The sequence below is a fragment of the Radiomyces spectabilis genome (genome assembly GCF_025331425.1).
Source record: "Radiomyces spectabilis strain NRRL 2753 chromosome Unknown BYT42scaffold_7, whole genome shotgun sequence".
Classification (NCBI taxonomy): domain Eukaryota; kingdom Fungi; phylum Mucoromycota; class Mucoromycetes; order Mucorales; family Radiomycetaceae; genus Radiomyces; species Radiomyces spectabilis.
This window is the reverse complement of record NW_026251932.1, coordinates 544,408-568,173: the sequence shown is the minus strand read 5'-3', so window position 1 is coordinate 568,173 and position 23,766 is coordinate 544,408. Positions and strand designations below refer to the sequence as shown.

The window sequence follows — 23,766 nt, the reverse complement described above, 5'->3', positions numbered from 1 at the left end:
GCTTTTGGAAGCACATATTGCTCGATCTACATGTTTTGCGCCTTAAAAAGACCGTTGGATAACATATCTCAATGTCAATAGGAGATTTTTTGCGCAGGAATGGCTTTTGTCCGTAAGAATCAAAACCGAATATTTAGCAAAATTGACATCGATCGTGTTTTTTTCGGTGTTTTCTTTTTGGGCCTTCTGTTGGTGGGATCAAACTCAAGCTCTTTTTTTTTATTTTATTTCGAACTCCTCTTTCGAGATTTCATCTACAGAGGACACTCAGGTGAAACGAACGATGCGTGAGACTTCCGATGGAAATAACTGTCCGTAAATAATCCTCCAAATAAAAGGTACATGTGTTTTATTTCATATATAAAAGATAACAATAGTGGTATATATATGAAGATGTTATAGTTGGAAAAACTGTTCGCCATTCTTCTCGACACGACCTCGGGCTCCTAGCATGATTCGAATATCATAGATGAGATTATTCCACTCGTGCCACAGAGACCGTTTGGCAAACATTAAGAATAACCATATGCCAATCAAACTGACGAGGAGCTCGGCCGTGATCATCAACCCGTAAGGAGGCAAGTAAGGGCTGATTATCGATACACACGAGTTTTGGCTGCCGCCAGGCATCAAGATACAAGCGATCCAGTCGCTTGTAATCTCCAAATTTCGGTCCAGATTAGTAATTTTGGGCACTTGCAATAAATAGAATAGCTAGGATTTTCATTGGTCAGTGAAGGAATGATCGCAACCGCATACGAGACGGAAAACCATGTCAAAATTATTCCCTTACCCAATAGAACAACACAGTACCACACGCGACCACCGCAAGTAAAAGGGCTCGCCATTGAATTTTGACTGCAGCAATTACATGCTTATGGTGTCTTCTCTTTACATTGATTGCGTGCTGTTCGGTGTTATGAGATGCCGCCGATAGTGTTTGCGACATTTCCGAGCGAACTCCTTCTCTGAAAGCAACCTACGATACAATCAGCGCTCACATTACTTGGAATAAGGTTATATAGGGAAAAGTAAGAAACCAGGTACTTTACCTTTGCGATATAGAAAAAGGTGGCAATGTGAATGATAAAACTGGGACATATAATGGCGGCCATTGGATAAAACAGAATTTCAGATATGTAATCGAGTTTGACGAGACACAGATTCGCGAACTCGAACTTGATGCTATGCAATCCTAAAGCCACAGCCGTCATAGCCGCTGGAATACCCCAACACACTGCATTGAGATACAGATATCGCTCGGTGAAGTAGTTTCGGTTCCACACTGTATACACATGCAAGTTGATAATCAATGCTGCACACCACAGACACGTTGCAAAAGCGGCAAAGATCAGAACAGCACCTATACGCAATGCTTGAGTATTAGTTGATTATCCTGCTAATACATCAAATTTAGTTGTAACCTTGTGCTGCACAGAGCGCATTGTTATCTTGCGTGCTCTCATTAATCACATCACTTGCGCACTGTAATCCTACAGGGTCACCGATGGAGAAAAACACCGTGAGGTTAAATAGGAACACACCAATGGAGAGATTAAGGATCAATAGCGAGGGATGTCTGGCGAAAGAGACAAAATCGGTATGAGTTGTCACGGTCGTTTCACTGCTTACTTGTGCCAGCCACCGGGCCCGAAATAGATTCCTTTACCTTCTTTTGTCCGGCAACACCAAATAGCTAATGACAATGAACAAAGATAGAACTGCCGAAATACATCTGATAATATTGGTCACCAAAAACCCCGTCTCGGCCCAACCGACTCTGTAAAACTATGAAAATTTTCAAAGCAAGGTAAATGAATTTTTAATAAAAGGCACGCTCAAAAATATAAAACAAAAAGATGGCGCGGTCTTACATAGTTTTGGGCAGGGCACGGAATACAACAACCATAACGGCACGATCGGGGTTGCAAGGTATCGTTGGTGCCTGGCTTCGCCAACGGATCCCGCACGAACGGGGCAGGACAAGTGGCTAACATAAACCCAAAAGGAATAGCCGATAAATTCAAAGGGTTCTCGCCTTCGGCCAATGTCACTAAGGTGTTATAAAGTTCAAGATAATGCATAAATAAGATGCGCTGGCCACAATCCGTGCGAGATTTGGAACTTTGTACTACCATGAGGAGGGATCATATTGCAATTATCATCAGGTTGAGGTGGTGTGGAAGGTGTGGAAGGCGAAGACTTTGAACAATCAGGAAGCAATGGACTGAGCCCAGTCAATGCAAATGTATCCCCGCACGCCGCCAAAACTTCTTCACACGTCGATTTGCACGTTGTCCAGGTACGTTCATCTACATCGCATATCGTCAGATAAAATAATTCGTCTCACTAGTCTGTGAGGTCTGAGTTACGTTTTGTATCGTTCATGTCGCACTTTGGGTACGCGTACGTGCAAGCGTATCGATAATAAGTATCGACGCACAATGCATTGAGTTCTCCCAGTTCGGTTGTAAGTTGCGACAAGGGTCCACGAATTTGATTCTCGATATCCGATACGCCATAGGGTGCAAAAACAGGGTAAGTGACATAACTCTATCGTAGAGAATGATTCCTTTGTCAATGGAAAAAAGCATGCAAATATTGTAGTTGCCGCAATCATTACCGAGCAAATACCACCAGGGTATTTTATACAGCTATCGGTTCCTATAGTCACAGGTTTAATTGCGTTGATAATGCCCCAATATGTATGTTGTTGCTGTTCTTACGGTTGGAAGATGGTTTAGGTTGCGATGGTCGTTGACCGTACGCAGTACTGGCGAAAACGATGAATAAGGATAACAGGAATTGCGTCAAAAGGAGATTCATGGCAAAAGTATAACAAAAGGATAGGAAATCTGAAAGAATGTAAAAGATCGCCGTAGAAAGGCGGATGAAAAATTGCTGACAAACTTTAAATTAGGTCAACTGTGAGATAAAATCAGCTTCAATCCCACCCTAACAAACCTTTTTGATCTATCGAATGATTATGTAGGATGGATAGTAATGTCCTCTTTCCTTTCTTTTATTGCAAAGGCATCTAATTATACAAAAACAATTGAAGCGGTAGAAAAACAAGAAAAAAAATCAGAAGAGAAAAAAGTCAAAGGAAAGGAATTCAGAATTGAGAAACTGGAGAAAAAAATAAAAAGAAGAAAAGGAATCTGTAATAAATAATCAACATCTGTCTTTCTCACCATCATATTGCTCAACACCTTATTTGTTCATCAGTGGGCCTATAAATGCACTGCATTTAAGGTGATACGATGAAGTCTATTTTTTCTTCAAGCCAAACACGGCTCTTTTCATCCTCTTTAATCCGTCGCTTTATCCAGCGTATCCTTATCGCCTTCAATCACAACGCTGCCCTCTGCTTGTAAAGTTCCATGGTCCGACGGGACAGCAATTCCATCGGCTATCTCGGGAGCTTGTTCTTTCCTGTTGAACATGCTCTTGATTACATTTTGCATCTTTTCAAGTGCCGCCACATTCTTGGATTCACTGGTGTAATACATTGATAGATCATCGTGGAACCTGGAAAGAGAATAAAACGCTTTGCTCAGTAAGCTTTGATCGCAAGCATAGCGATTCACAAATTCCACAAGAGAATCGTAGACTTACACCACACAATCAAAATCCCATGTCGAACGCCACTTGGCCGTTTCACAAGATGTCTTTGTCCAAGGATCGCCATAGGTGATAGGAATAAAGCGACGGTACACGAGTATCACACTCACAGTAACGAGCATCGCCGCGATCATGCGCTTTCGAGACACCAGTCGAACCGTCACCGCATCAAAAATAACGCCAAACAGGAGGATATTGAAATATAAGGCCGGCATGTAATGGTGCAAAAATAGCTGCCGTCCCATAAGGAAGAAGGGCAAGTAGTGCAGGGCCCATCCCACTAGGAAGAACCCGGCTGACTCCTCATAATATCTCCGAAGACCTAAAAAGTGTCAAAGCGTAACTTTTTTACAATTGTAACCGTGACAATCATTTACCTCCCAATTCGATGTTAACCCCTCGCTTGTCCAGCAACAAAAGGACACATCGGACAACAACAAAAAGAACAACCGTCGATGTGCATACCCAGTAAACGAGTGGGTTGCCCAATAGATAGATGTGTCGAAAATCTTTTCCCCAGAAATTGATGCCTCTTCGAAGCATGGGCCAAGACTACATCGGAGCGTGAGTTGTCGGACACAGAAAAAAAAAAGCTTGCAACTGTTACTGAGCTTTTCTGTGTCAAACTTACCTCGGGTCTAGAATCGTAAGGATGGGATGCTGTTAATCCTTTGTTGGTTTCCCACATCACTCGGTTAAGTTCAAGGAACTTTGATAAGAAGCCTGGCTTATGATAGTTCACTTTGGGAGTATCCGGTGGCACTAATAAATCAAAAAGGCACATTAGCATGGAAAAAACTTTTTTTTTTGTTTTTATCTTTTTCCAAACAAAGGAATCAACGTGGCATTACGTTTATCATTTACGGTGGACTCGATGTACCAAATCGTTTTGGGAATCTTGCCGTTTTTAATGCAAGTGACTTCTTGTTGTCCCCAACCCCAATCGGGCAATTTGACTGAATGCGAGAAAAGCGCGCAATTTTGCATAATGTGAACGAGCCGGAATTTGGAATGAATCGTTCTTAGGCGTTCTCCAGCTTCTTCATCATGCTTGTCATGGTCAACAATTTCCACTCGCCAATAATCGTTTGCATCACCACCAAAACCAGGGAAACCATAAGCACTGTATTGTCCGAGAAACATTCATGTTCAGAGTTCCAATTTTTGAAAGGTTGCTTGGTTACCGTACCTGACTTCGTTATGGTAATCAAGATCGGTCATCGGTGGACGATGATCGTGAGAGTGGAGCCGCTTTTTGCTTTCTTGGTGTATTAAACGGATAACGTCGCCGTGACGTACATACTCGATCCCAACAGGTTCTTCCGAGTCCTTTTTGTAGATGATCCACCAATTATTATCGTCGCGGTGAGGATACAGTGTAATTTGTTGCTCTACAGGGGAAATCGCTGTCAAGTTTACTGTGAAAAAACCCTAAGAGCATATCTACGTACGTTTGCTGCCGCTAGGATAATCATGAGGATGCGAATGCAGGTAACCACCGTGAGTAGCGACATGACGAATATAGACCTTGGATCCGTAAGCGATATCTATGCACACATACGTACAAAGATTGAATATTGCATGGTGCCACAATAGAACGTTGATCTATTTAAGGAACAACAAAACCTACCAATGGGGGCATCGGCCATGCTGTGACCGTCCAACGTTTGCTGAAATTCAGGGCTCATGAATCCATCTCCCTCACCGCTGTTGGGCAAAGAATGAAAATGAATTTGGAACATGATCATGTAGATGAACACCGGAATTATGATCAAGCAAACGGCTCGTGCCATAAAGTGACGCACAAACGTTCGCTGTGTCCCCAAATTCATCGGTTGCTTGTTGTCAGCGACACGATTCTTTCTCTCATTCACTGCCACGGCTCTACTTACCACTGATACATGGGTGTCTCCCCACAGTCGCCAGAGATCCTTTAATGTGGATACACCGACCGTAGCAATGGTGAATAAACCGACCCACTTACAGCTCGCTGTGAGTCCCAGCCCACACCCAGTCAGGGCCAGCCAGATGTACCACCATTTTTGGAATGGTCTAACCAATGCAATTATGAATAAGACCAACTCCTTGCCCCATTTCATGTTCACAAAATAGCCTACTGTTCATGCTCGTTATGGAAATTGATCCACACCAGAATAGTGGCGGCAGTAAAAAACAGCAGCGCCGGATCCAACAGAATGAGTCGATTGTTGGCGATTAAACCATTCTCTGTCCAACGCATGTATCAGCCTTCCTAATCTCTATGGAGTAATTCTGCGGATCAACCTACCGTAGCACACCATTAATGCCGCTACAATGCCTGCTGCCACCGAATGCCCCGCGCCACGCATGGTCAAATAGCAAATAGGTACCACCAACACCCCCAGTAATCCACAGAAAACACGCATGGGAACGTAAGGAACACCCGGTTCAATATAATCCCTATCCCCGTTATATTCAGTATCCATGCGTTGGCCAACTTTGACATTTCAGCGACAAGGGTCCCCGCACTTACTTGCCAATATCCTTAAAATCAAAGGATCCGTCAAAGCCCGACAGCTTGGCTACCAGTGCAATCAGCATTTTCGCAAGCTAACATGCAATGAGTGACCTCCACCTTGATATAATTGTTTTTCGAGCCATCACTTACAGGCGGATGAACGTCCATAAAGAACCTCGTTTTGATATATTTGCTTGCGAATCCGCCAAAATGAACCTCATCGAAACTATGCAGGCACATCCGATTATTACCAATTTCTGCCTTTTATCCTTCGCAGCCAATGGTTACTTACACTACAGACGACGGCTGGTATATCTTCCACAAGCGAATGTAACCTGCCCACAGGGTCAGTGCTGCCACGATGCGCCAATCGCGGGTCCGTGCTGCTTTTTCCGCCGATAATCGTTTCCGATGCACTTTGACGAGTTTGGAATCATAATCGAGAGACAAATCGACGTCGTCGGAATCGTAACCGTCCATGCCATGTTTTCCGCGACGTTGTCGAAAAGCTTCCGGTCGAGTAGCAGAAGTGTAGGCGACATGGTTACTATCGTCGTCGATGGAGACCGGAACATGATCGGCGTGAGGTGACCCGACCACGGCCGCCGGTGGCTGATAGAATATGTTTCTTGACATTGGACAGAATGTCCGTAACTAGCAGTTTGTTGCTAAAGGGGGGCAAATTAAACCGTTCAAAAAAAGGCGATGAGGAGCCAAGAAAAAAAGGAAGTAGTCTATTTTGAGAAGTCCGTTCAATATCGTATGCCGACGAGCACCTAATTTGGTTCATTTCGTTGTCAGCCCCGCTGAGCACAGAAAAAAAACGTCGAGTCACTATATCCACGTCCTGGAAAATAAATCTCCCGCGCGCGACTCGTTCCTTTGTATTTTTGCATAGTCTCTGCTTTGCACTGGCTGTCACTGAAATGGCAGACTCGAAAAACTCCATTAGCTCCTTTGTATATAACATTCAAGAACAGCTGTCCAATTTGCAAAAGGAATGGCCCGCTTTAAAGAAACAGGAAGCTTCTGACAATGCCTCGACAACGGGTACTTTTGGTTAGTTGACAACGCCGTGATCGGTCAATCTTCTGTGTTCTCATCAATGGCGTCAGATCTACATGCGTATGGACCTGTGAATCTCGATAAAGCACGCCAAGAGTTTCGTCAGCAGATTGATGCTATCCGTTCTGTGTGTTTACAATTCGAAAACGAAGTGTTGGGCGATGTTATGAAAATGGGAGCAGGAGCCGATCCAGCCTTTCGCAAACATTTCACGCATCTCAAAGTAAGCTTCTTGACGTGCATAGTTCCCAGTAACGAGGAACGTTATTGATTCGATTTCCATGAATACTGCAGGAACAAGCTGCCTTGGAGAGTACAGTGAGAAAAGTCAAAGATGCATTAAAGCAAACAAAGGACCACTTGGAGCAATGCGTAACGGAAAGAGAAGAATCGCGACTAAAAAAGTCGATCAAGTCATTGGAACGTATTGCGCAAGGCATGGGGTAATGCTAAAAATACCGGCAACGACCAACGCGTAAAGGTTATTGACGAATCAATTTCAGACTTGTCACTTTTGTCGACTCTTCTCAGACGTCCGAATCTGGCGTCCCGTTAACCACCCTCACCTTGGGTGGCACCGTGATTGTCGTTGATGTAAGATGATTGATGATATATGGTCTTGGATTTTTGGTTCGCTGATAGGGAACTATGCAGATCGATATGGATGACACAGGTCATGTTCTGAAAACCAAAGTGACCTATGTATCGGAAATACTTCAAAATGATCATGATGACCGCGTAAGTTTAGATCCCATTTGCAAGGATGATTATGATCTACCTCAGACTCATTCCTTTGGACAGTTAGATCGCATGTTGGCAGAAATTCTTCGAACTGAGGATTACGACCTGTTCCGTCGCAATCTTGGAACCCTGGCCCTGCTGGATCGTCTGAACGTCAAATACACACCGACCAATTTTTTTTTGCTGACAAGAGGATTGGTAGCAGATATGCGATCAATATGCAGTCAAGAAGCGTAAGTAATGAGGGAATGAATGAGTCAACCAATTGCGTTTCTAACGTGCAACTGTGCACAGCCTACTGGTGTCGGGGGATATGGGAACAATCCTGATGGAGGGTCACGGCGTGCCCAGTTTGTACCTGGATTACCCCGGCCTTAGTATTGCTTACTGGATAGACAAAAAATCGATGCTCGACACGGATTGGGAAAGTGTACGGAAATCAGTCGAGAATGGTACGGCTGCAGCAGATAACTGATGTCGGAGGTTCTGATGACTCACCAGCTACTAGGAGATAAGCACACAGCGCTTCGTCCTGCTGCCAAGCTCAACATCTCTTTCGAAGCTTCTGAACAGTCTCACTACTTTCTGCCACCATCAAGGACACGCTATTTATTGAGTTTGGAAGAGACAGAAGATTACATTTTGGAAGGCGAAAACGGGAAACATATGAAAATTCTCAGGGAAACGGCCTGCCCAAAGTTCATGCAACCCATGCGATTTATCAAAGTATTATCAACGCACCCGGAAGCGGCGGCTATTCCTGTAAGAATGGTGGCCACCCTTGACCCTCCTCTTCCTGCTTCAGATACGATTATACAAAGTCTGATGCGTATCACTGGATACAAGAAACAAGGTAAGTTTGGACGGGTGATTGTCGGTCGTCTACATTAAATTGACCTGATATTATATATCAGAGGAATTGGCGGAATTCAACATGGATGCGACCGGATCTTTGTCGAATACAACACCGTCATTAGAGCAACTGTTGGTAAGTAGGATCTATCATCTATCACCAAATTAAGTGCATAGAATTAACACTTGTGGTGATTGCAGTTATCGCAAGCCATTGTTTCACAATCACAACAACAATCTGCCACTGCGCATCAAAAAGTATCCTGGATCGCTGTAAGTGGTTTCGGTCGGATTTTTCACAGTAACGTTTGATCTCATTGTTGGGTTTGACAGCAATACGATGATATGCAGGACCAGATATATCAATGGGTCAACAAAACGAGCACCTCTGGAAAGATGCTCAGTCGTATCCCATTTACGCATCTTGCTCAACTGTATCCCATGATGCAGGTAAGCTATCTTGGACAGAACACCGGTTAAAGACAAAAAATTGTTTACTCACGGCTTATACGTCTAGGTTCTTCGCCAGCAACAAATGTTCAATACTCTAGTTCAAAGCATTTTTAATCCGTCAACCTACCGACTACATGAAACTTCAACGGAGCGTGTCAACGACCTGTCTCTTGACAGCATCCTGAAAGGTAAATGCCAGTGACGCGATCTGATGGGAACTTGCTAATTTTCTCTCTTGACACAATGCAGAGAGTGAAACGGACGACAAGTTACGATTCGATGTTGCTACTGCAGGTGCCCCTCATTCAATTCACATCACATTTTCTCCGCCGCCCACGGCTGATCATCCCTTATTGCTAATTCCATTATCCATCACTATCCCCACCGACAATCCAACCCGGCCTACCGTTAGCGTACATCGATCTTCCTCTAAAGAAATGGATACTCTGGAATGGAAGTGTGATCCCAAGATATTTGATGAAGAAAAAATGACGCGCGTACTACAAGCAGGACATCATATTCCGCTGTTGATGCGATGGCTGTGGAAACGGATAGAACGATACGAAGGCAATTACATGTTCAAGACCATGAAGCGCGCCCGAGGCGATGACGCTTCAGAGGTTGATAACAAGCATATGAAGTCTGAAATGTCCATAGAATAAAATAAAAGGATAAAAGACTGCCTGTATTGCAGCTCTTTCTATTGACTGTATTATTAAAGTCCACCCGCAGTGGTGTATTCTCTACCTACGCTCTGATCACCGCCCAGATTCTTGACGAAAAAGTCAAAGATTCTTGACCAGGCGAGATCGCGGGCGGCCTTTTCGGCTGTTCTCACGTCCACATTGCGGTCAACAAATCCAAGCTCTTTGCGTTGATTGATACTCCAGTCATCGTCGTTCATGAACGCGTGGCCTTGTTCTGGATATCTGTAAATCGTGGCATCGGCGGCCTTATTGCTATGCAAATTGAACTCCAATGCGTCCGCTAGTGAACCACCCGTAGAGTGAGTAAACTGAATCAAGAAACCCAACTGTTGTTACCAAAACTTACCTGCCCCGGGATCACTGAAACCGGCCATTTTATCCTGAAAATCGCGTAAAAAAGTGTGAATGATATAAAAAATACAGCACGAGTCTCTGCGTAAACGTACCTTGCCACCGAAATGGCCCTGAACGGGAGTGATCTTTGTAATCTTTCTTACATCAAAGATATCACCAGGAGGGGTACCGTAGCATGCGACAGCCGCTCGCAGAGGGTGACGCGTTTCAGCTAAACGAGAGGCCAGAGCCAACGAAAGACCACCACCCATACAAAAACCAATCGAGCCAATTTTGCTAAGCATCGCCAATATTAGTAACAATGGTCATGGCAGACACGTATGGCACCTTTTTTTTCACTCACGAGTATTTTGCCTCACGCAAATTTGCTGCCAATTCATCCAACTCGTTAATGGCCGTTTTCCAGTCCAAGCCGTTCATCAAGTGGCTCGCTTCCTGTCACGCCCCAATGGTCAGTCATGTTGAATGGCAATCCTGTCAAAAGTGCACCGCATTACCTCCGCATTCAGACCCAGCTTGCCTTTATACAAATCGGGCACCACTGTAAAAGCACCAGTATGGTCGGCGAGACGTTGGGCATGACTCTTAATCTGGTCGTTGATGCCCCACCATTCTTGCAAAACCTACGACGCGTTAGCACAGACACGATTGCAGTGGCGTTTTATTACTACATACAATAATGGCGCCGCCCGTGAGACGAGCAGGTGTTGTGGGCTTAAACTGGAATACTTTAAAGGGCAATGCTTTGGCAGCTCCTGACATTATTTTAACGATTTCTCGGTTGACACAAAAGAAGTATACGGCTTATAATAATGGGAAACCCCAGTTCAAGATCCGCTCCCATCGCTTCCATTTTTTTGCATATTAAATCATCAGCGCGTCATTTTGTATCCCCGAAAGGCACTACTTTATTTACAGTGTTGTGCCACAAAAATTAGACAAGGTTCTTTTCCGAGAAAACTTACCGAACTGTAACCATCATACGTTTTTGTTACGTGGAAGGAGAGCGATTGTATACCACTGAATATTCTTGGCCGTAAGCCAATGCGGCTGCGATAAGACGAATGTTACGGCTGGCATTGGCATCACGCTGCCATAGTGTGTCACAATTTGTACAATGCTGCACACTATGCATCACTCCGCCGTCGGCAAGCCGCAATTGTTCCAACGTTTTCTGTCCACACCGCGAGCAAACCTGCCATGTTCCGTCAGTTGTTGCATTTTCACCATCTCTACCCAGGGGAAAACTTACTTTCGAAGTATTGTATTCTTCTATATTCACTGTCACCAGCAATCCTTCGTTTTTGGCTCGCCGCAAGCAACAAGGCCCGGTACCTGTTGGCAAGTCCAGTAGGTTTGCCGCGCATGAACTGCCTAAAACCAGCATCGCCTATGGCATTCAACGGGAATCTTGTGGTTGGCTATAATCGGTCTTGCTCCACTTGTTGGACCTAGGAAAGCCCTCGTCTTGTGAGTCTCGACTGTGCATCAAATCGTGAAACAAAAAGGAGAATTCAATGGATGTTACCTTTTGCCTCTTCTGTCCCTTTCCTTCTTTTCCTCTTGCTTGGGAGTGGCGTATTTTTTAGCGCCATTTACCATGATGTTCACAAGCTCGCTCCCGCCTTTTGCTTGCCGATATAGTTCCAGAAACGGAGCGAGGAAAAGCGATCATCGTAAAAATTGAGCATGGAATTCAGATCCCGGGATAACTCTTGGGCATAACGGATGATATTCGCTTTAGGAGACGATTTTCGTGACGGCAAATCCCGCTCAATATCAGCAATGGATCGCCCATCAGTTAATGTCTGCTGCTTCATTGCAAGCATTTTCGCTGCCGATTTCTTAACCCCCGAATTGTGGTAAAATTCGGCCGTTGAGCACCTCCGGATCTGGTGCGTTTGTTGGCCATGTCCATCGTTGACAGCGAAAATTTCGGTGATCCCTGGATCGACTCCCCAAAGATGGAAAGCTCTGTCAAGTTCAGCGGTAGTAAAATTTTCTATTGCTAGTTGTGGCAAGCTTTCGAGCTTTCTTCGTGTGAAAATACAATCGACAGCGTGCCAAGTCTGTGCGAATACTGTTTCACGAGCTGGAAGGAGTGGAACGCGTGCTTTGAGCAATAATGATCTCAGAGTCTGTAAATCGATCGTTGCATATTGCCGGCGAAAGTGATACATTGGTATCAATGGAAATACTCGGCTTTGTTTGACGAAAGTAGATACTAGTATCGATCGCAGTTGTGCCACGTTTTGAACGTCTAATAGATATTGTCGTGAATTCGCAATAGCACTTGTGGCTTCGTTGATAGTGCTCCGCAGGATTTCAATAGAGCGTACGGATAGACGTGTGGAAACCAATGGGGCAACTTCTCCAGAGCTGTTGACTTTTGTAACTATTTAACGAACTAAGCGAAAACGATATTGGCGGGGGAGAATGGAAAATTCATCGAGAGTCGTGATGAGAGTCCGCGCCCATCCGTTGTTTGGCTTCGGTTTGTACAACTTCAACACTGTTGATCTGCTCGGCATTGTAATTTTCAGTTTCACGCAAGATGGCGTGCAAAAACGGTAAGTATTTTTCTGGATGCGCCGAGAGGGTCTTCACATTGATCGGTTTTGGGACGTTTTCAAAAAGCTGGCGAATATCGTCGATTGCGGAATTGAGCAAGTCTGAACGTTCAATGGACGATGGCCATTCTGGCAAATTCGCTGGATCGTTGGACGCAGGCGATTTTTTCAGCATTTTTCTTGGTAAGTTCCTGACAAAATATGAATTAATGGCATGTTGAGATAGAATGGTTAGTAAATCTTACTCGAACAGCATTTTGCAATTTAAGGCAAAAAAAAAAACCGGATGGTTCGATGCTCAAAATCTCAGTGATCGAGTTTACAAAAATTGTTGCGGATTGCTCGGCCAACGAAGCCAATGCGTGCTTATAGCCGGGTATATGGGTCATGACGCTTGTGGGCAAGGTCCCAAGTATTCCTGTTAGCATCCGGTCATGCTTTGCCTCGGTATCTTGCTGTTGGTATTGCTGATCTCCTCCCCGTGAATGAGCTGTATACATGCGTAAGAAAAGTCTTGCGAAAAAATGATTGAAGGGAGTTCGCGATGGGCGTCAAGCAAATCCAAGATAAAATACGCTGCAACGCTTGTGATTTAAGAGCTGCTGCACGCCAATAATTCGACAAAATATTAATTTGGTCTTGTAGCCTTTGCTTGGCTGGTTCCTCCAAGCTCAAAAATCTCGCAAGTCCGATCTTCTTGACGGATGTTGTCCGATCTCTTCCAAGTAAGAAGTTTTGTCGCTCCTTAGGCGACACACGGTGGTGCGGACAGTGGTAGGATTGTCTGTCTGAGTGGAGTACCTGGTCTTCGTTCCTTCTAGCCGCGGCGCATGTTGAACAGCGTTTAGAATAGTCCACATTGCGGTTTTTGGACTTTCTTTCTTGCCTCCCCAACGTTCTTTGCATTTTTAGGGCCTGCTTTTCTTCTGATTTTTTTTGTTTTTGCCCAGCTCTGGGTTTTCCCGATGCATCTATTTCCATCGATGTTATTCGTTCCGTAAAAATCGAAATGACGACAACATTACTGTACCTCTCTTTCTTTGTTCTTTCTGTTCGGCTTCAGCTTTCAGGCGCTCTTGCTTCTTTATCTTTTTTCCCGGACAAGTTTTGTCACTGACGCCAGGAACCGTTGATCTGGCTTTTGGTACTTTTTTGAAACGCCAGACTTTGGAGGCGGTGCAGGAATGGTTTGTACAGGTTTTCCTGGTACCTGCGCTGCTAAAGGCAATGGCTGCAAAGCACGGTTAAAGTTTGATGGGCCCGCTTCGCCATATCCATCAGAGCTTATATGTCTTTGCTAACTCTTTCTTGAATGGCAACTCGAAGATCTTGGCCCTCCTGATCGTTCTCATCGCTAGACTGTTCGCTTGGAAATGTATATGTAGCTCGCTGTTTTCTAATAGGACTTTTAATATTTTCTTTACACTTATTTGATATACCGGATATTACCCTTTGTCTTTTCGGTTAGACATAAAGAAGAAGAGTGAGGAAAAAGGAGCTAGTATCATTTAATGCGTGGCATTTTATCAATTGATTTTGTTCCAGTCCTTTGTGATCAGGGTGGACTTCATACAGTAAACGTTATGATGGGATTCATATCAAGTTTCACGGTTCCAGGACGCTGTGTACAGTTTTTTCTTTTCACAGCGCATCCGAAAATCCTTTATACTTTTTGTGGAACACACTGTACAGCATCCCTTCGCCTCTGTAAGCGTAAAATATGCCTTCAATAGAACCGAATTTATATTTTTTTTCGCTCTTTTTGCGTTGATGGAAGGGAAAAAATACATTTCCGGGACATGATTCTGTGCCCCCTTTTTTTGGCACTGGGTCTGACAGGTGATATACTGATTGATTCGCCTGTGATTGATTCGCTGTGATTGATGCAAGAGGCTATGCGATATTTTTTTATACCGGTTGAAACTAGTTCTTCTTACGAATAGTACTGTAGTTTTCTCGTACAATAACTGCAGTGTGGATTTTTAAAATTGTCCAAATTTTAGTGACAGGTGACTGCACTGGCGATACACGAAAAAGATCATTCAAATCCTAGGAACAACCCAGATTCATAGTTGTGTTAGTTACTTAATTTCATATAATAGCGTGCATTTGGTGAATTTGAAGGTAAAAAAGGGACTACAAAGGGAAAAGGCGAGAAATGCTGACTAGTCTGCTGAATGGTAAATGGATGGCTGGGTTATAGGGTTCGTTTTATCACGCAGTTGTGTCCTTTAGACAATCAACTTGTCGCCTTGCCTCTTCCCAGGAAAATACGTTCTATACCATGAAAGTTTGATATCACTTGCCAATAACAACCTTTATCATGCTTCGTCCCTGTATACGATACCTGCTGACAATATTCGATATGTATCTTGCAATAGGCAATAAGGATGGCGCGAAGGGACGCTGATCGCTGTTTTTTAAACAAAGCCATCTCTGTCTCGATATTGGAGGCTAGCTTTTTCAGATCCTCCTCCATCTTTTCCTTTTCTTCCACGAGCTATCACTTTTCGTGAGATGAATGGTTCTAAAAAGAGACACTAAAAAAAGTTCCGATGTACCTGAGCAATAGCTTTCTCGAGCTTACTGATTTGGGTCTTTCTTGTAGCTTCTGGGTCCACATCGATGATGCCTTGGAGGGTGCTACTGAATGCATTCAGCAGTTTTTGTGGCGAGGACCATTTACGCGATATTTTGCGAGACGCTCGAAGAGCTGCCATACTCGCTTGTGAGGGGTACGTAGGCATCTCGACGGTATCTTTACTGTCGGATTGAGCGGTAGGCATATCTATCGTTGCATAGTCGTCGTCGATGGAATGGGTATCAATATCGTCGTAGTCATGGGAGGGCGGTATTGAGCCATTGTGATTTATTGGTTCTGATTGTGATTCTTCTTCATTTACTTGCAATGTCGTATCGAGGCGTTTCGAATTACTTTCAATATTCATGAGTCCTCGGTGCATCCTGCGCTTATTCCCAATGGATTCGATGATCATCTCCAATTGTGCTTGTTTCATCTGATGCAGTTGTAATATATGCTGTCCGTTCTGCATGTACTGGTTATATTCGTGGACATGTTCCGCAAATTCCACTTCCAAATCCTTTATCTGTTACTTGGCATGAGAATGATCATTGACATTGACATATATTCCCAGCATTTGCATGCAAACAAATACGTAATCATCTGGGAGTATGACTAGGTCATTACCAGTTGTTCTGTTTTGTTGCCGGATATTTTTGCGGTCATTGCAATAGCTTTCATGATGGCGGACATGGAAGAGCTTTCATGTATACTGAGGTTATTGTATGCCGTGCTTAGATCGGTGTAATCGTTGGACAAGCCTACGGGTAAGGCATAAGCGAATGGACCATATAAATTGCCATGGGATTATTCGTAAAACCTGATAACCGCTGCAGTATCCGTTGCTGTGATCTATCAAAATGCGTTGCTGCTCTCACAGCACTCTTTTCTGTCATGTGTTCGGACAGACAGAACGAGGGGTCTTGTATCCTCGAGAGTGGAGGCGACTTGGTCATCGGTAAAATATTGGCAGACGGCCACGCTGCGGATGGTAAGTGGTCATTGATAAAAGAAACAAGCGTAGCGTTATTGGCAGAAGTCATGCCATTATTCGAAGCACACTCATGGTGTGTTTCATTGGCTGCGGTAAGTGAATGAAGAACATTTGCCTAAACGAAATTACCATCAATAAGATCAATCAAAAGTTTTGATTAATTTTTGGCTACACATGGAACATGGAATTAATTACCCAGAGGATATCAGGATCAAGGAACAGGTGAAGGATGTGTTCGCGGCAGAGAGTGGGGTGCGCTGCTAATCGTTGCAAAAATCTTTGCAATAGGCGTTTCCGCTTGTCAATCAAAGGCTGTTCGTCGGTCATGCGCCTTTGGACATACGCATATTCAGCTCCATGAGAGATTTAGTATAAAATCGATGAGTTATACCACATCACATGCTGCTACTTTACACAAGGTATGTTTTTCAGGAATCGGTGGTATAAGCAGTGCGGGATACAGCGTACTGAGGGCGGTTCGGAGAGACTCAAACTCGCTGTAACGTCGTTTGGCTTTTGATATAGAATGTCCATTATTTTCCAAAGCAATATAATAGAGCACAAAGCTGCTCTTCTCTGTCACTTTTCTGCAAGCATCACGAATCACGATGCAAGCCGGATCGTCAAGTGGACAAGCACATGCCAACCGATGGAAAGGGTTTGGGTCTCCTGTCATTTGAAATAAAGTACTAAAAAAAAAAGAGATTGAAAATGTATATGAAAAAAAAAAGCAAGGAGTAAACTGTGGCAACAAATCAAACTTAAACTGTAGGCTGTCAGGTCAGTCACGTTGCTGGTATCGTGTATCATTGGCATGATATCGACCTGGCACTTTTCCAAACTCAGAGTAATGCGCAGCATCTCTAATATGGCTTCAGTGCTCTTGCACTGCCAATTTGTAGAACCATCTTTTGGTCGCAGTGCCATCAAAGCACACGTCAATCAAATATGCTACGTCATTTGCGAGTTTTGCTAGTTCCAACACTGCAGACGGTATATACATACAGTGGGTCATTTGAGCACCCGTCAGATATCTCTCTTGCTATCGTCTCATCAGAGTGTAAAAAGGCAGGAAGAATGCGGACTTCGTGGAAGCGGAGATTTGGGGTAAAAATGGGCAATGTTTTATTACAAACGGGTGTAACCGAACCCAGGCATCATGCTGTTCGTCGGGCTGAACCCTGAACTGCGTGTTTTTCAGTTTGCCTGCAGCTGTTGGTTGCCCACCATAGCTCTGATAGTGCTAACAAGTTCTCTGAAGATCTGTTTCTGTTCCGGAGTTGCCTTTACAGAAGATTCTCCTCCGCCACAACCATCGGGACCACCTGTTTTTTTTTTTTTTGTTTTTTTTTTTCTTGGCAGTTAGCAACAGCTTTTATGAATATTCCGAACACATCAAATATACCATTTCGCCACTGGAAGTCGGTTTCCGAAGAGTAAAAGGCAATAGAAATATCTTCACCATAAATGTCCTCGCTGCCTTCTGGAGATTCTACTGGCAACATCTGCAACGTTTTCTCCAGGCCGGCAACAAAAGAGTGCAAATCTTGTTTGCTATGCAACAACCTAATCTCAGCTCACATTGTTTCATATTCACATATCAGTCACACTTACTCTGCAATAGTACCACTCATCGTTGTAAACCCATCTTGAGGATCGGATGCCGGTAATGCATGCATGACAGCTACACCATTATCCACGTTTTCTATTTGAATGTGTTCTCTATTTCGGTAGCATTAGGCTTCTGCTGTTTCCTCGGTTGCAATTCCTCGCGAGCCCAATTTACCTGAGTTGAGGGCCTTTGAAACCGCCGCTAATACCTTCGCGCAAGACAAGCGAGAAGGAAGGAAGCTCAGTCTGTCCAGTCATAATGTGCCAAGAGGAGTAATAGTAAAAGAAAAAGTAAGATAAAATCGCGGTACACAGTAGGGCTGAGATACGAAATACAGACTGCATGAGAGAAAAAAAATAAAGATCACTGGTTTTACGGTTGATCACCGGATACTAAAGCCAAAAAGGCAAAAACAGACTACCTTTTGCCCGTTTTATCATGTGCTGCATATCCGAGAATGCATTTTTCGACCTTTTCGAAATCTTTGTTTGCAGCGAAAAATAAAAACACAAAAAGAAACGGGACCTATCCCGGTTACTATCATTCTCCCCGACTACAACTTGGATTTACTCGGCATTGTCTCATCAAGTAAAACATAGGACCACAGGCGGGTTGAAACTATTAGATTTGCTTACGTGTCAAACACACAACCATGACATTTTCTTTTCATTATTATTATTTTTCATGCCGGCAACGATGCAATCGCAACGTTGCACACGCTTCTAAACATACTGTTCAAAGGGTACTTCTTTTTAGTTTATTTAAAGTTTGAAGCCAGTATACGAGTCATTCTTCAATTTTCCAGCAGCGGCGTTATCGATAAACCAGCAGACTTTGCCGGAAGCAGGTTGAACGCGCTGACAAGGCAGTTGCAATTGAGGTTGTTCAATGATCTTTTGTACCATCTCTTGCTTGCCTTCACCAGCCGTAACAAATACAATCGATTTGGCACGATTAAGCACAGGGTAAGTCAAAGTAATTCGCTCGGGCGGAGGCTTAGGTGAGTCGGTAAGCGAAGCGACCCAGCGTTGGTTGTCATCCAAAAGGGGGTGGCCGGGAAACAGCGAGCAACAGTGACCATCGGGACCCATACCGAGTAAAATGAGATCAAACTCGGGTTCTTTACCATTAAAGAAAGCCTTCAATTTGCTTTCATAATCGGCCGCCGCCTTTTGAGCATCCTTGCCGCGTGCATAAGGTTCGTGAATGGCGTGAATGTTGGCTTCGGGAATGTTGACATGATCCAACAGTGTCTTCTTGACTTCTTTGTAGTTGGAGTCGTCGCTTTCATAGTCTACACAGCGCTCGTCGGCCCAGAAAAGGTGCCACTTGGAAAAATCAATGTTGGAGTTCTGCGACACGTATTTTGACAGCAGCTTTGGCAACGAACCGCCGGAAATGGCCACGGAGACAACTCCGTGATTCTGAATGGCGTCGCGAGACAACTTTTCAACATATTCGTTCAAGCCTTGTGAGAGAGCATCGGTAGTTGGGAACACGTAGACAGCGGGCACCATGTTGACTGATTACGAGAGTAAAACGAAATATCAGATAACGCTGGTTTTATTCGTGCCATTTTTTGAATCCCTTGCAACGCATGACTGCGAACAGCTTTTCAGAGTCAGCGGTGTAATTGTTCGCTCATGCAAAACTCATGCCGCCGGCAACAGCGGCATGGTCGAACCTACATTTCTATTTATATCTCTGACAACCATTACGATGCCATGGAGATTGACGAAACAAGTGTGTGTTCTCGGTTTTGCTGGTTCGCGACTTTTCAAAGTTGTTGAAACTCTCCAAGTAAAAGTAAGACACCGAAAAGAATTTACAAGCGCAGGATTGTCAGCTTTCACAAGGATGCATATACCTTGGATATGAATGTGCTGGACCTTATGCTACAGTATCCACACTTTCCAACAACCGAGATTCCATGGCTCTTTTTTTTCGATGAATGCGGTATAAAGAAGAAGTAGCTTTTTTTTTTTCAGACAAGGCCGGGGACAACTAGAATGCGGCCTGAAACTCCGGTCCCATATTTGGCAGAAAAAAAAAGTCCCTTGCTTTGTTGAACTGGTCCATCCACTTCTTTCCATGATCACACCCGGTAATATGCTTCCTTAGCCAGAGTGTGAGAAGTTCTGGGTGATATGTTACTATTATTCGTTGAATGAAACTTTTCGTATCAAGCTTGCCTCGTTGGGGCGTACTACGTCGCTCCTTGACAGCATCGGTGGGCCAGTTACGGCCTAAAGTGCTGGATAAAGCGATCCGTGGTTATTATTAAGGTTCTACTGGTAAAGAGAATTATATGTGCGACCGAGTGACCTGGCTCCAATACTCTGGTCGTCACATTGCAACTGAATGAGACTGTGCCCCAACTGCGAATGATTCTTATTAGAGCTATTGTACCACGTAGGACAACAAAGAAAATACGGCAGACCGTTATTGCCAATCACTTATTAATCTTGCTTAGTTTCTATGACGTTTGTCTTTTTTGTGCAATGAAGATTCATCAATCGCAAAATGAAAAGAACCCTTTGATTCTTGAAAAATTGTCTGCAGGAAGAGCGATAATTTTTTCTTTGATTGTTTTGTGCCGGACCCACGACATAGTTCACCAACGACGCGACCTAGATCCGCTCCATGGATAGGCGTGGTGGATACTTTTTAGGTTTTGAGCACGTTTATCTGCATCAATGGTTCACTGCAATTAACTGCGCCTCAATATTTAATCGCCACCAACAGCACCAATGTGTCTAACCAGCACCCAAGTGTTCACCGTAGCGAAAATAACTCTATACTGACGATGATATGCAGAAAAAGATCCCGTCGACATTGACACACACCACCAGATACCAGAAGCTTGGTGGATCGTCGACGCTTTTCAACCATGTAGATAATATGGATGCATGAAAGCTATGATCTGTCCAAGCAATGTAATTTTTGGTTAAAATACAGAAGGTTTCATTGGCTTGCGCCTGGAGTAATATCCATAGGCTGACCTTTTCTGCAAGCCAGCTCTCATTTCTGCAAAGTTAACGAGCACAAAACTGACTGATGGCCAAAAAAAAGAAAAGGAAAAGAAAAAAAAGTCAATGCTATTTCGGGTTGCATTGATGACGTATCGGCTGGAATTTTTCTTGTTCCCCTGGAATAAGAAGCTCACCTGAAAGAAGCTTAGGGTTTCCACCTGCTCAAACGATCTTGGACCCGTTCCACGCGTGTACCCTTTTTTTTCTTTTTCAATGACGGCCAATTATGTACGCCACTCGCAGAGCCGATCGTCGACTACGCCCTTCATATCCTCCAGTAACGTGGTGGGCGTCCATTACAAAGTCGGACGCAAAGTCGGTGAAGGCAGTTTCGGTATAATTTATGAAGGTGAGTTTGAATCACTTCCATGTCACTTCCTTTCTCAAATACATGTCGTAGGAACCAATCTGTTGAACAACCAGCAAATCGCGATAAAATTCGAGCCTAGAAAATCAGACGCACCTCAACTGCGCGATGAATATAGGACCTACAAAATTCTAGCGGGTCTTCGTACGTATGGCTACCATTCAAAAAAAAAAAAAAAAAAGGATGATATCAAATCAGCAAGAAACCAAGCGCCACTCACCTCTTCGTGTTTCTTTAGCTGGTATCCCTACCGCGTATTATTTTGGTCAAGAAGGTGTTCACAACATATTGATTATCGATATGCTGGGACCCAGCTTGGAAGATCTTTTTGACATGTGTTCAAGGAAATTCACCGTCAAGACGGTAGCCATGCTCGCTAAGCACATGGTAAAACAAAACAAAAAGACACAATTCAGCCGTACAGCTTATGGATGGTGTACTGAAGTATCACTGTGTAGATCACGCGAGTTCAAAGTATCCATGAACGCAACTTGATTTATCGAGATATCAAACCTGACAATTTTTTGATTGGCCGACCCGGAACCAAGCAGGCCAACACGGTTTTCATGATCGATTTTGGCATGGCAAAGCAGTATCGCGATCCAAAGACGAAACAACATATTCCATACCGTGAAAGAAAAAGTCTATCAGGCACAGCTCGCTACATGAGTATCAATACTCATCTTGGACGCGGTATGTAACAGAGTCAATCAGCATATGAGCCATAATTGAATCTTATTGGCTTTTCTTTTTTCATTTCTTTACTTTTTTCAGAACAGTCTAGACGAGATGATCTTGAAGCGCTTGGCCATGTGTTTATGTATTTTTTGAGAGGTTCATTACCGTGGCAAGGGCTCAAGGCAGCAACGAATAAGCAAAAATATGAACGCATTGGTGAAAAGAAGCAAACCACAGCGGTCAAAGATCTATGCAGCAACTATCCGGGTAGGCATATTTCGTTCATTTGCTATTGCAAAAAGCCAAATGGTTTACTGACGCATAAATGAATGGTTGCTTTAGAGGAATTCGGCATCTATCTCCAATACGCTCGCCGATTAGGATTTGAGGAAACGCCCGATTATGACTTTTTACGAAGTTTATTCGATAAAGTGCTGCGATCAGAAGGCGAAACAGACGATGGTGTCTATGATTGGATGTTGCTGAACGGTGGAAAAGGCTGGGAGGTAGGTTTACATGAAAGACTTGCATAGTTCGGAGTGGCTGAGCGGGGCTGCGATGATCCAATAGTATCGAAATTCGGTCCATCGAGGACAGACGCACAGACAAGGGGCCGCTGTTGGTAATCATACTGCAGCGGCTGCAGCAGACAGTACCGGTAAAGGGCCGATGCGCCATTCATCGAAACGTGACAGCAATCGTCGAAACTCGAAGCAGCGATTGCATCACCAGGAAACTCACCTGAAAGCGATACCCTACCAACATTCACCGACGCAACCAATGACAACGCATCTTGCTCAACCCACGTATCAAAACATGGACACGGGCCATCTCCACGCCCAGGACGTGGAATCGGTACAAAAGAGAGGATGGTGGCAACGCCTCTTTTCTGTGGTAACATGTGGTGCATGCTCGTGCTCATGAACCTATGCTTCTGCTTCCTTGCCCTGAGGCGTGACGACGCGTTGAAATCCATTCCATGCTTGATGATGATACCCTACAAGCAAACAAATGCTTCAGAAAATCCTATTTTTTCTTCCTTCTACCCTTTTTTTTTTTTTGTTCCTTTACTGATTAATTGGCTATACATATACAATACTTGGATTATTTTATTGTATGACGGACCTTACCTATGGCAGGTGGCATATGACATATAAACTTTATGCGACAAACTAAAAACGATCGGTTATCCAAGCATATTACTGCGATCTCCTTGACTATTTTCCAGGAATTATTAAAGAAACGACCTTACTGGGGTATTCAGGTTGGACCAATTTTTTTTTTCAGCTTATCGAAGGGTTGCATGGCGGTGAGTGACACAAAATAGTAGATCCTCATAGTAGGCTCATGCTAGTCTATCTTTGACACCTCGATGCCGATATCTTAGAATGGATATTTATCGAGATTTTTGCAACAAGGCACAATACAGATTTAATGCAATGTCACTGTTTAAAAATGATAAAGGAACACAGGTTGTACCTGGAGACAAAAGTTTGTACGTCCTTGTTGGGCGTATTTTGATGCTATACGTCACTCAAAATTGGGCCTGATGAGCTAAAGATGGTCGGTAGTGCCTCCAGTAAAAACTATGGATAACAAGAATGAAAAAAAAAGAGGGAAACCAAGTATTAAATGATGG

General features: G+C 43.8%; 13 protein-coding genes across 13 annotated transcripts; 3 read left to right on the top strand and 10 right to left on the bottom strand.

The window, feature by feature from the left end:
- Positions 1-396: 396 nt before the first annotated feature.
- BYT42DRAFT_614261 (uncharacterized protein) lies at positions 397-2,826 on the bottom strand (the record flags this gene model as incomplete). The annotated part of the gene is made up of 10 exons (XM_051571832.1): positions 397-714; positions 794-979; positions 1,053-1,363; positions 1,425-1,579; positions 1,670-1,788; positions 1,875-2,053; positions 2,136-2,312; positions 2,373-2,553; positions 2,624-2,664; positions 2,727-2,826. 10 exons carry the CDS (start codon positions 2,824-2,826, stop codon positions 397-399), a joined length of 1,767 nt encoding a protein of 588 aa, XP_051422910.1.
- Positions 2,827-3,557: 731 nt separating this feature from the next.
- BYT42DRAFT_349347 (glycosyltransferase family 39 protein) lies at positions 3,558-6,850 on the bottom strand. The gene is made up of 14 exons (XM_051563172.1): positions 6,589-6,850; positions 6,414-6,525; positions 6,272-6,347; positions 6,137-6,213; positions 5,912-6,063; positions 5,742-5,850; positions 5,517-5,676; positions 5,255-5,438; positions 5,076-5,171; positions 4,814-5,015; positions 4,476-4,747; positions 4,256-4,386; positions 4,002-4,176; positions 3,558-3,946 (listed from the first exon to the last, which is right to left on the bottom strand). The coding sequence occupies exons 1-14, from the start codon at positions 6,755-6,757 to the stop codon at positions 3,615-3,617; spliced, it is 2,247 nt and encodes a 748-aa protein (XP_051422909.1). The 5' UTR covers positions 6,758-6,850; the 3' UTR covers positions 3,558-3,614.
- A 376-nt stretch (positions 6,851-7,226) lies between these two features.
- BYT42DRAFT_497464 (uncharacterized protein) lies at positions 7,227-8,818 on the top strand (the record flags this gene model as incomplete). Its single annotated transcript, XM_051564496.1, has 7 exons — positions 7,227-7,409; positions 7,481-7,629; positions 7,690-7,780; positions 7,841-7,924; positions 7,988-8,160; positions 8,222-8,379; positions 8,436-8,818. 7 exons carry the CDS (start codon positions 7,227-7,229, stop codon positions 8,816-8,818), a joined length of 1,221 nt encoding a protein of 406 aa, XP_051422908.1.
- Positions 8,819-9,911: 1,093 nt separating this feature from the next.
- On the bottom strand, positions 9,912-11,111 carry BYT42DRAFT_570824 (dienelactone hydrolase). The gene is made up of 6 exons (XM_051568434.1): positions 10,969-11,111; positions 10,791-10,916; positions 10,637-10,728; positions 10,386-10,569; positions 10,286-10,319; positions 9,912-10,219 (listed from the first exon to the last, which is right to left on the bottom strand). Exons 1-6 carry the CDS (start codon positions 11,053-11,055, stop codon positions 9,948-9,950), a joined length of 795 nt encoding a protein of 264 aa, XP_051422907.1. The 5' UTR covers positions 11,056-11,111; the 3' UTR covers positions 9,912-9,947.
- A 95-nt stretch (positions 11,112-11,206) lies between these two features.
- BYT42DRAFT_349448 (uncharacterized protein) lies at positions 11,207-11,810 on the bottom strand. Its single transcript, XM_051563173.1, has 2 exons — positions 11,576-11,810; positions 11,207-11,488 (listed from the first exon to the last, which is right to left on the bottom strand). Exons 1-2 carry the CDS (start codon positions 11,678-11,680, stop codon positions 11,285-11,287), a joined length of 309 nt encoding a protein of 102 aa, XP_051422906.1. The 5' UTR covers positions 11,681-11,810; the 3' UTR covers positions 11,207-11,284.
- Positions 11,791-12,605, bottom strand: BYT42DRAFT_349712 (uncharacterized protein). Its single transcript, XM_051563174.1, has one exon. The coding sequence runs from the start codon at positions 12,471-12,473 to the stop codon at positions 11,901-11,903; it is 573 nt and encodes a 190-aa protein (XP_051422905.1). The 5' UTR covers positions 12,474-12,605; the 3' UTR covers positions 11,791-11,900.
- Positions 12,606-12,738: 133 nt separating this feature from the next.
- Positions 12,739-13,038, bottom strand: BYT42DRAFT_614255 (uncharacterized protein; the record flags this gene model as incomplete). Its single annotated transcript, XM_051571831.1, has 1 exon — positions 12,739-13,038. One exon carries the CDS (start codon positions 13,036-13,038, stop codon positions 12,739-12,741), a length of 300 nt encoding a protein of 99 aa, XP_051422904.1.
- A 69-nt stretch (positions 13,039-13,107) lies between these two features.
- BYT42DRAFT_570813 (uncharacterized protein) lies at positions 13,108-13,791 on the bottom strand. Its single transcript, XM_051568433.1, has one exon. The coding sequence runs from the start codon at positions 13,767-13,769 to the stop codon at positions 13,296-13,298; it is 474 nt and encodes a 157-aa protein (XP_051422903.1). The 5' UTR covers positions 13,770-13,791; the 3' UTR covers positions 13,108-13,295.
- A 1,065-nt stretch (positions 13,792-14,856) lies between these two features.
- On the bottom strand, positions 14,857-17,250 carry BYT42DRAFT_349257 (uncharacterized protein). Its single transcript, XM_051563171.1, has 7 exons — positions 16,853-17,250; positions 16,634-16,791; positions 16,265-16,553; positions 16,072-16,205; positions 15,425-15,970; positions 15,211-15,363; positions 14,857-15,140 (listed from the first exon to the last, which is right to left on the bottom strand). Exons 1-7 carry the CDS (start codon positions 17,112-17,114, stop codon positions 15,078-15,080), a joined length of 1,605 nt encoding a protein of 534 aa, XP_051422902.1. The 5' UTR covers positions 17,115-17,250; the 3' UTR covers positions 14,857-15,077.
- A 385-nt stretch (positions 17,251-17,635) lies between these two features.
- On the bottom strand, positions 17,636-18,307 carry BYT42DRAFT_546254 (uncharacterized protein; the record flags this gene model as incomplete). Its single annotated transcript, XM_051565870.1, has 4 exons — positions 17,636-17,763; positions 17,844-17,992; positions 18,053-18,160; positions 18,225-18,307. The coding sequence occupies 4 exons, from the start codon at positions 18,305-18,307 to the stop codon at positions 17,636-17,638; spliced, it is 468 nt and encodes a 155-aa protein (XP_051422901.1).
- Positions 18,308-18,609: 302 nt separating this feature from the next.
- On the bottom strand, positions 18,610-20,015 carry BYT42DRAFT_570799 (putative 6-phosphogluconolactonase). The gene is made up of 2 exons (XM_051568432.1): positions 19,739-20,015; positions 18,610-19,651 (listed from the first exon to the last, which is right to left on the bottom strand). Exon 2 carries the CDS (start codon positions 19,565-19,567, stop codon positions 18,812-18,814), a length of 756 nt encoding a protein of 251 aa, XP_051422900.1. The 5' UTR covers positions 19,568-19,651; positions 19,739-20,015; the 3' UTR covers positions 18,610-18,811.
- Positions 20,016-21,295: 1,280 nt separating this feature from the next.
- Positions 21,296-22,660, top strand: BYT42DRAFT_497373 (kinase-like domain-containing protein; the record flags this gene model as incomplete). The annotated part of the gene is made up of 6 exons (XM_051564493.1): positions 21,296-21,431; positions 21,483-21,593; positions 21,688-21,836; positions 21,908-22,142; positions 22,224-22,394; positions 22,470-22,660. The coding sequence occupies 6 exons, from the start codon at positions 21,296-21,298 to the stop codon at positions 22,658-22,660; spliced, it is 993 nt and encodes a 330-aa protein (XP_051422899.1).
- Positions 22,661-22,901: 241 nt separating this feature from the next.
- Positions 22,902-23,514, top strand: BYT42DRAFT_349064 (uncharacterized protein). Its single transcript, XM_051563168.1, has 2 exons — positions 22,902-23,391; positions 23,458-23,514. Exon 1 carries the CDS (start codon positions 22,997-22,999, stop codon positions 23,282-23,284), a length of 288 nt encoding a protein of 95 aa, XP_051422898.1. The 5' UTR covers positions 22,902-22,996; the 3' UTR covers positions 23,285-23,391; positions 23,458-23,514.
- The last annotated feature ends 252 nt before the right edge of the window (positions 23,515-23,766 follow it).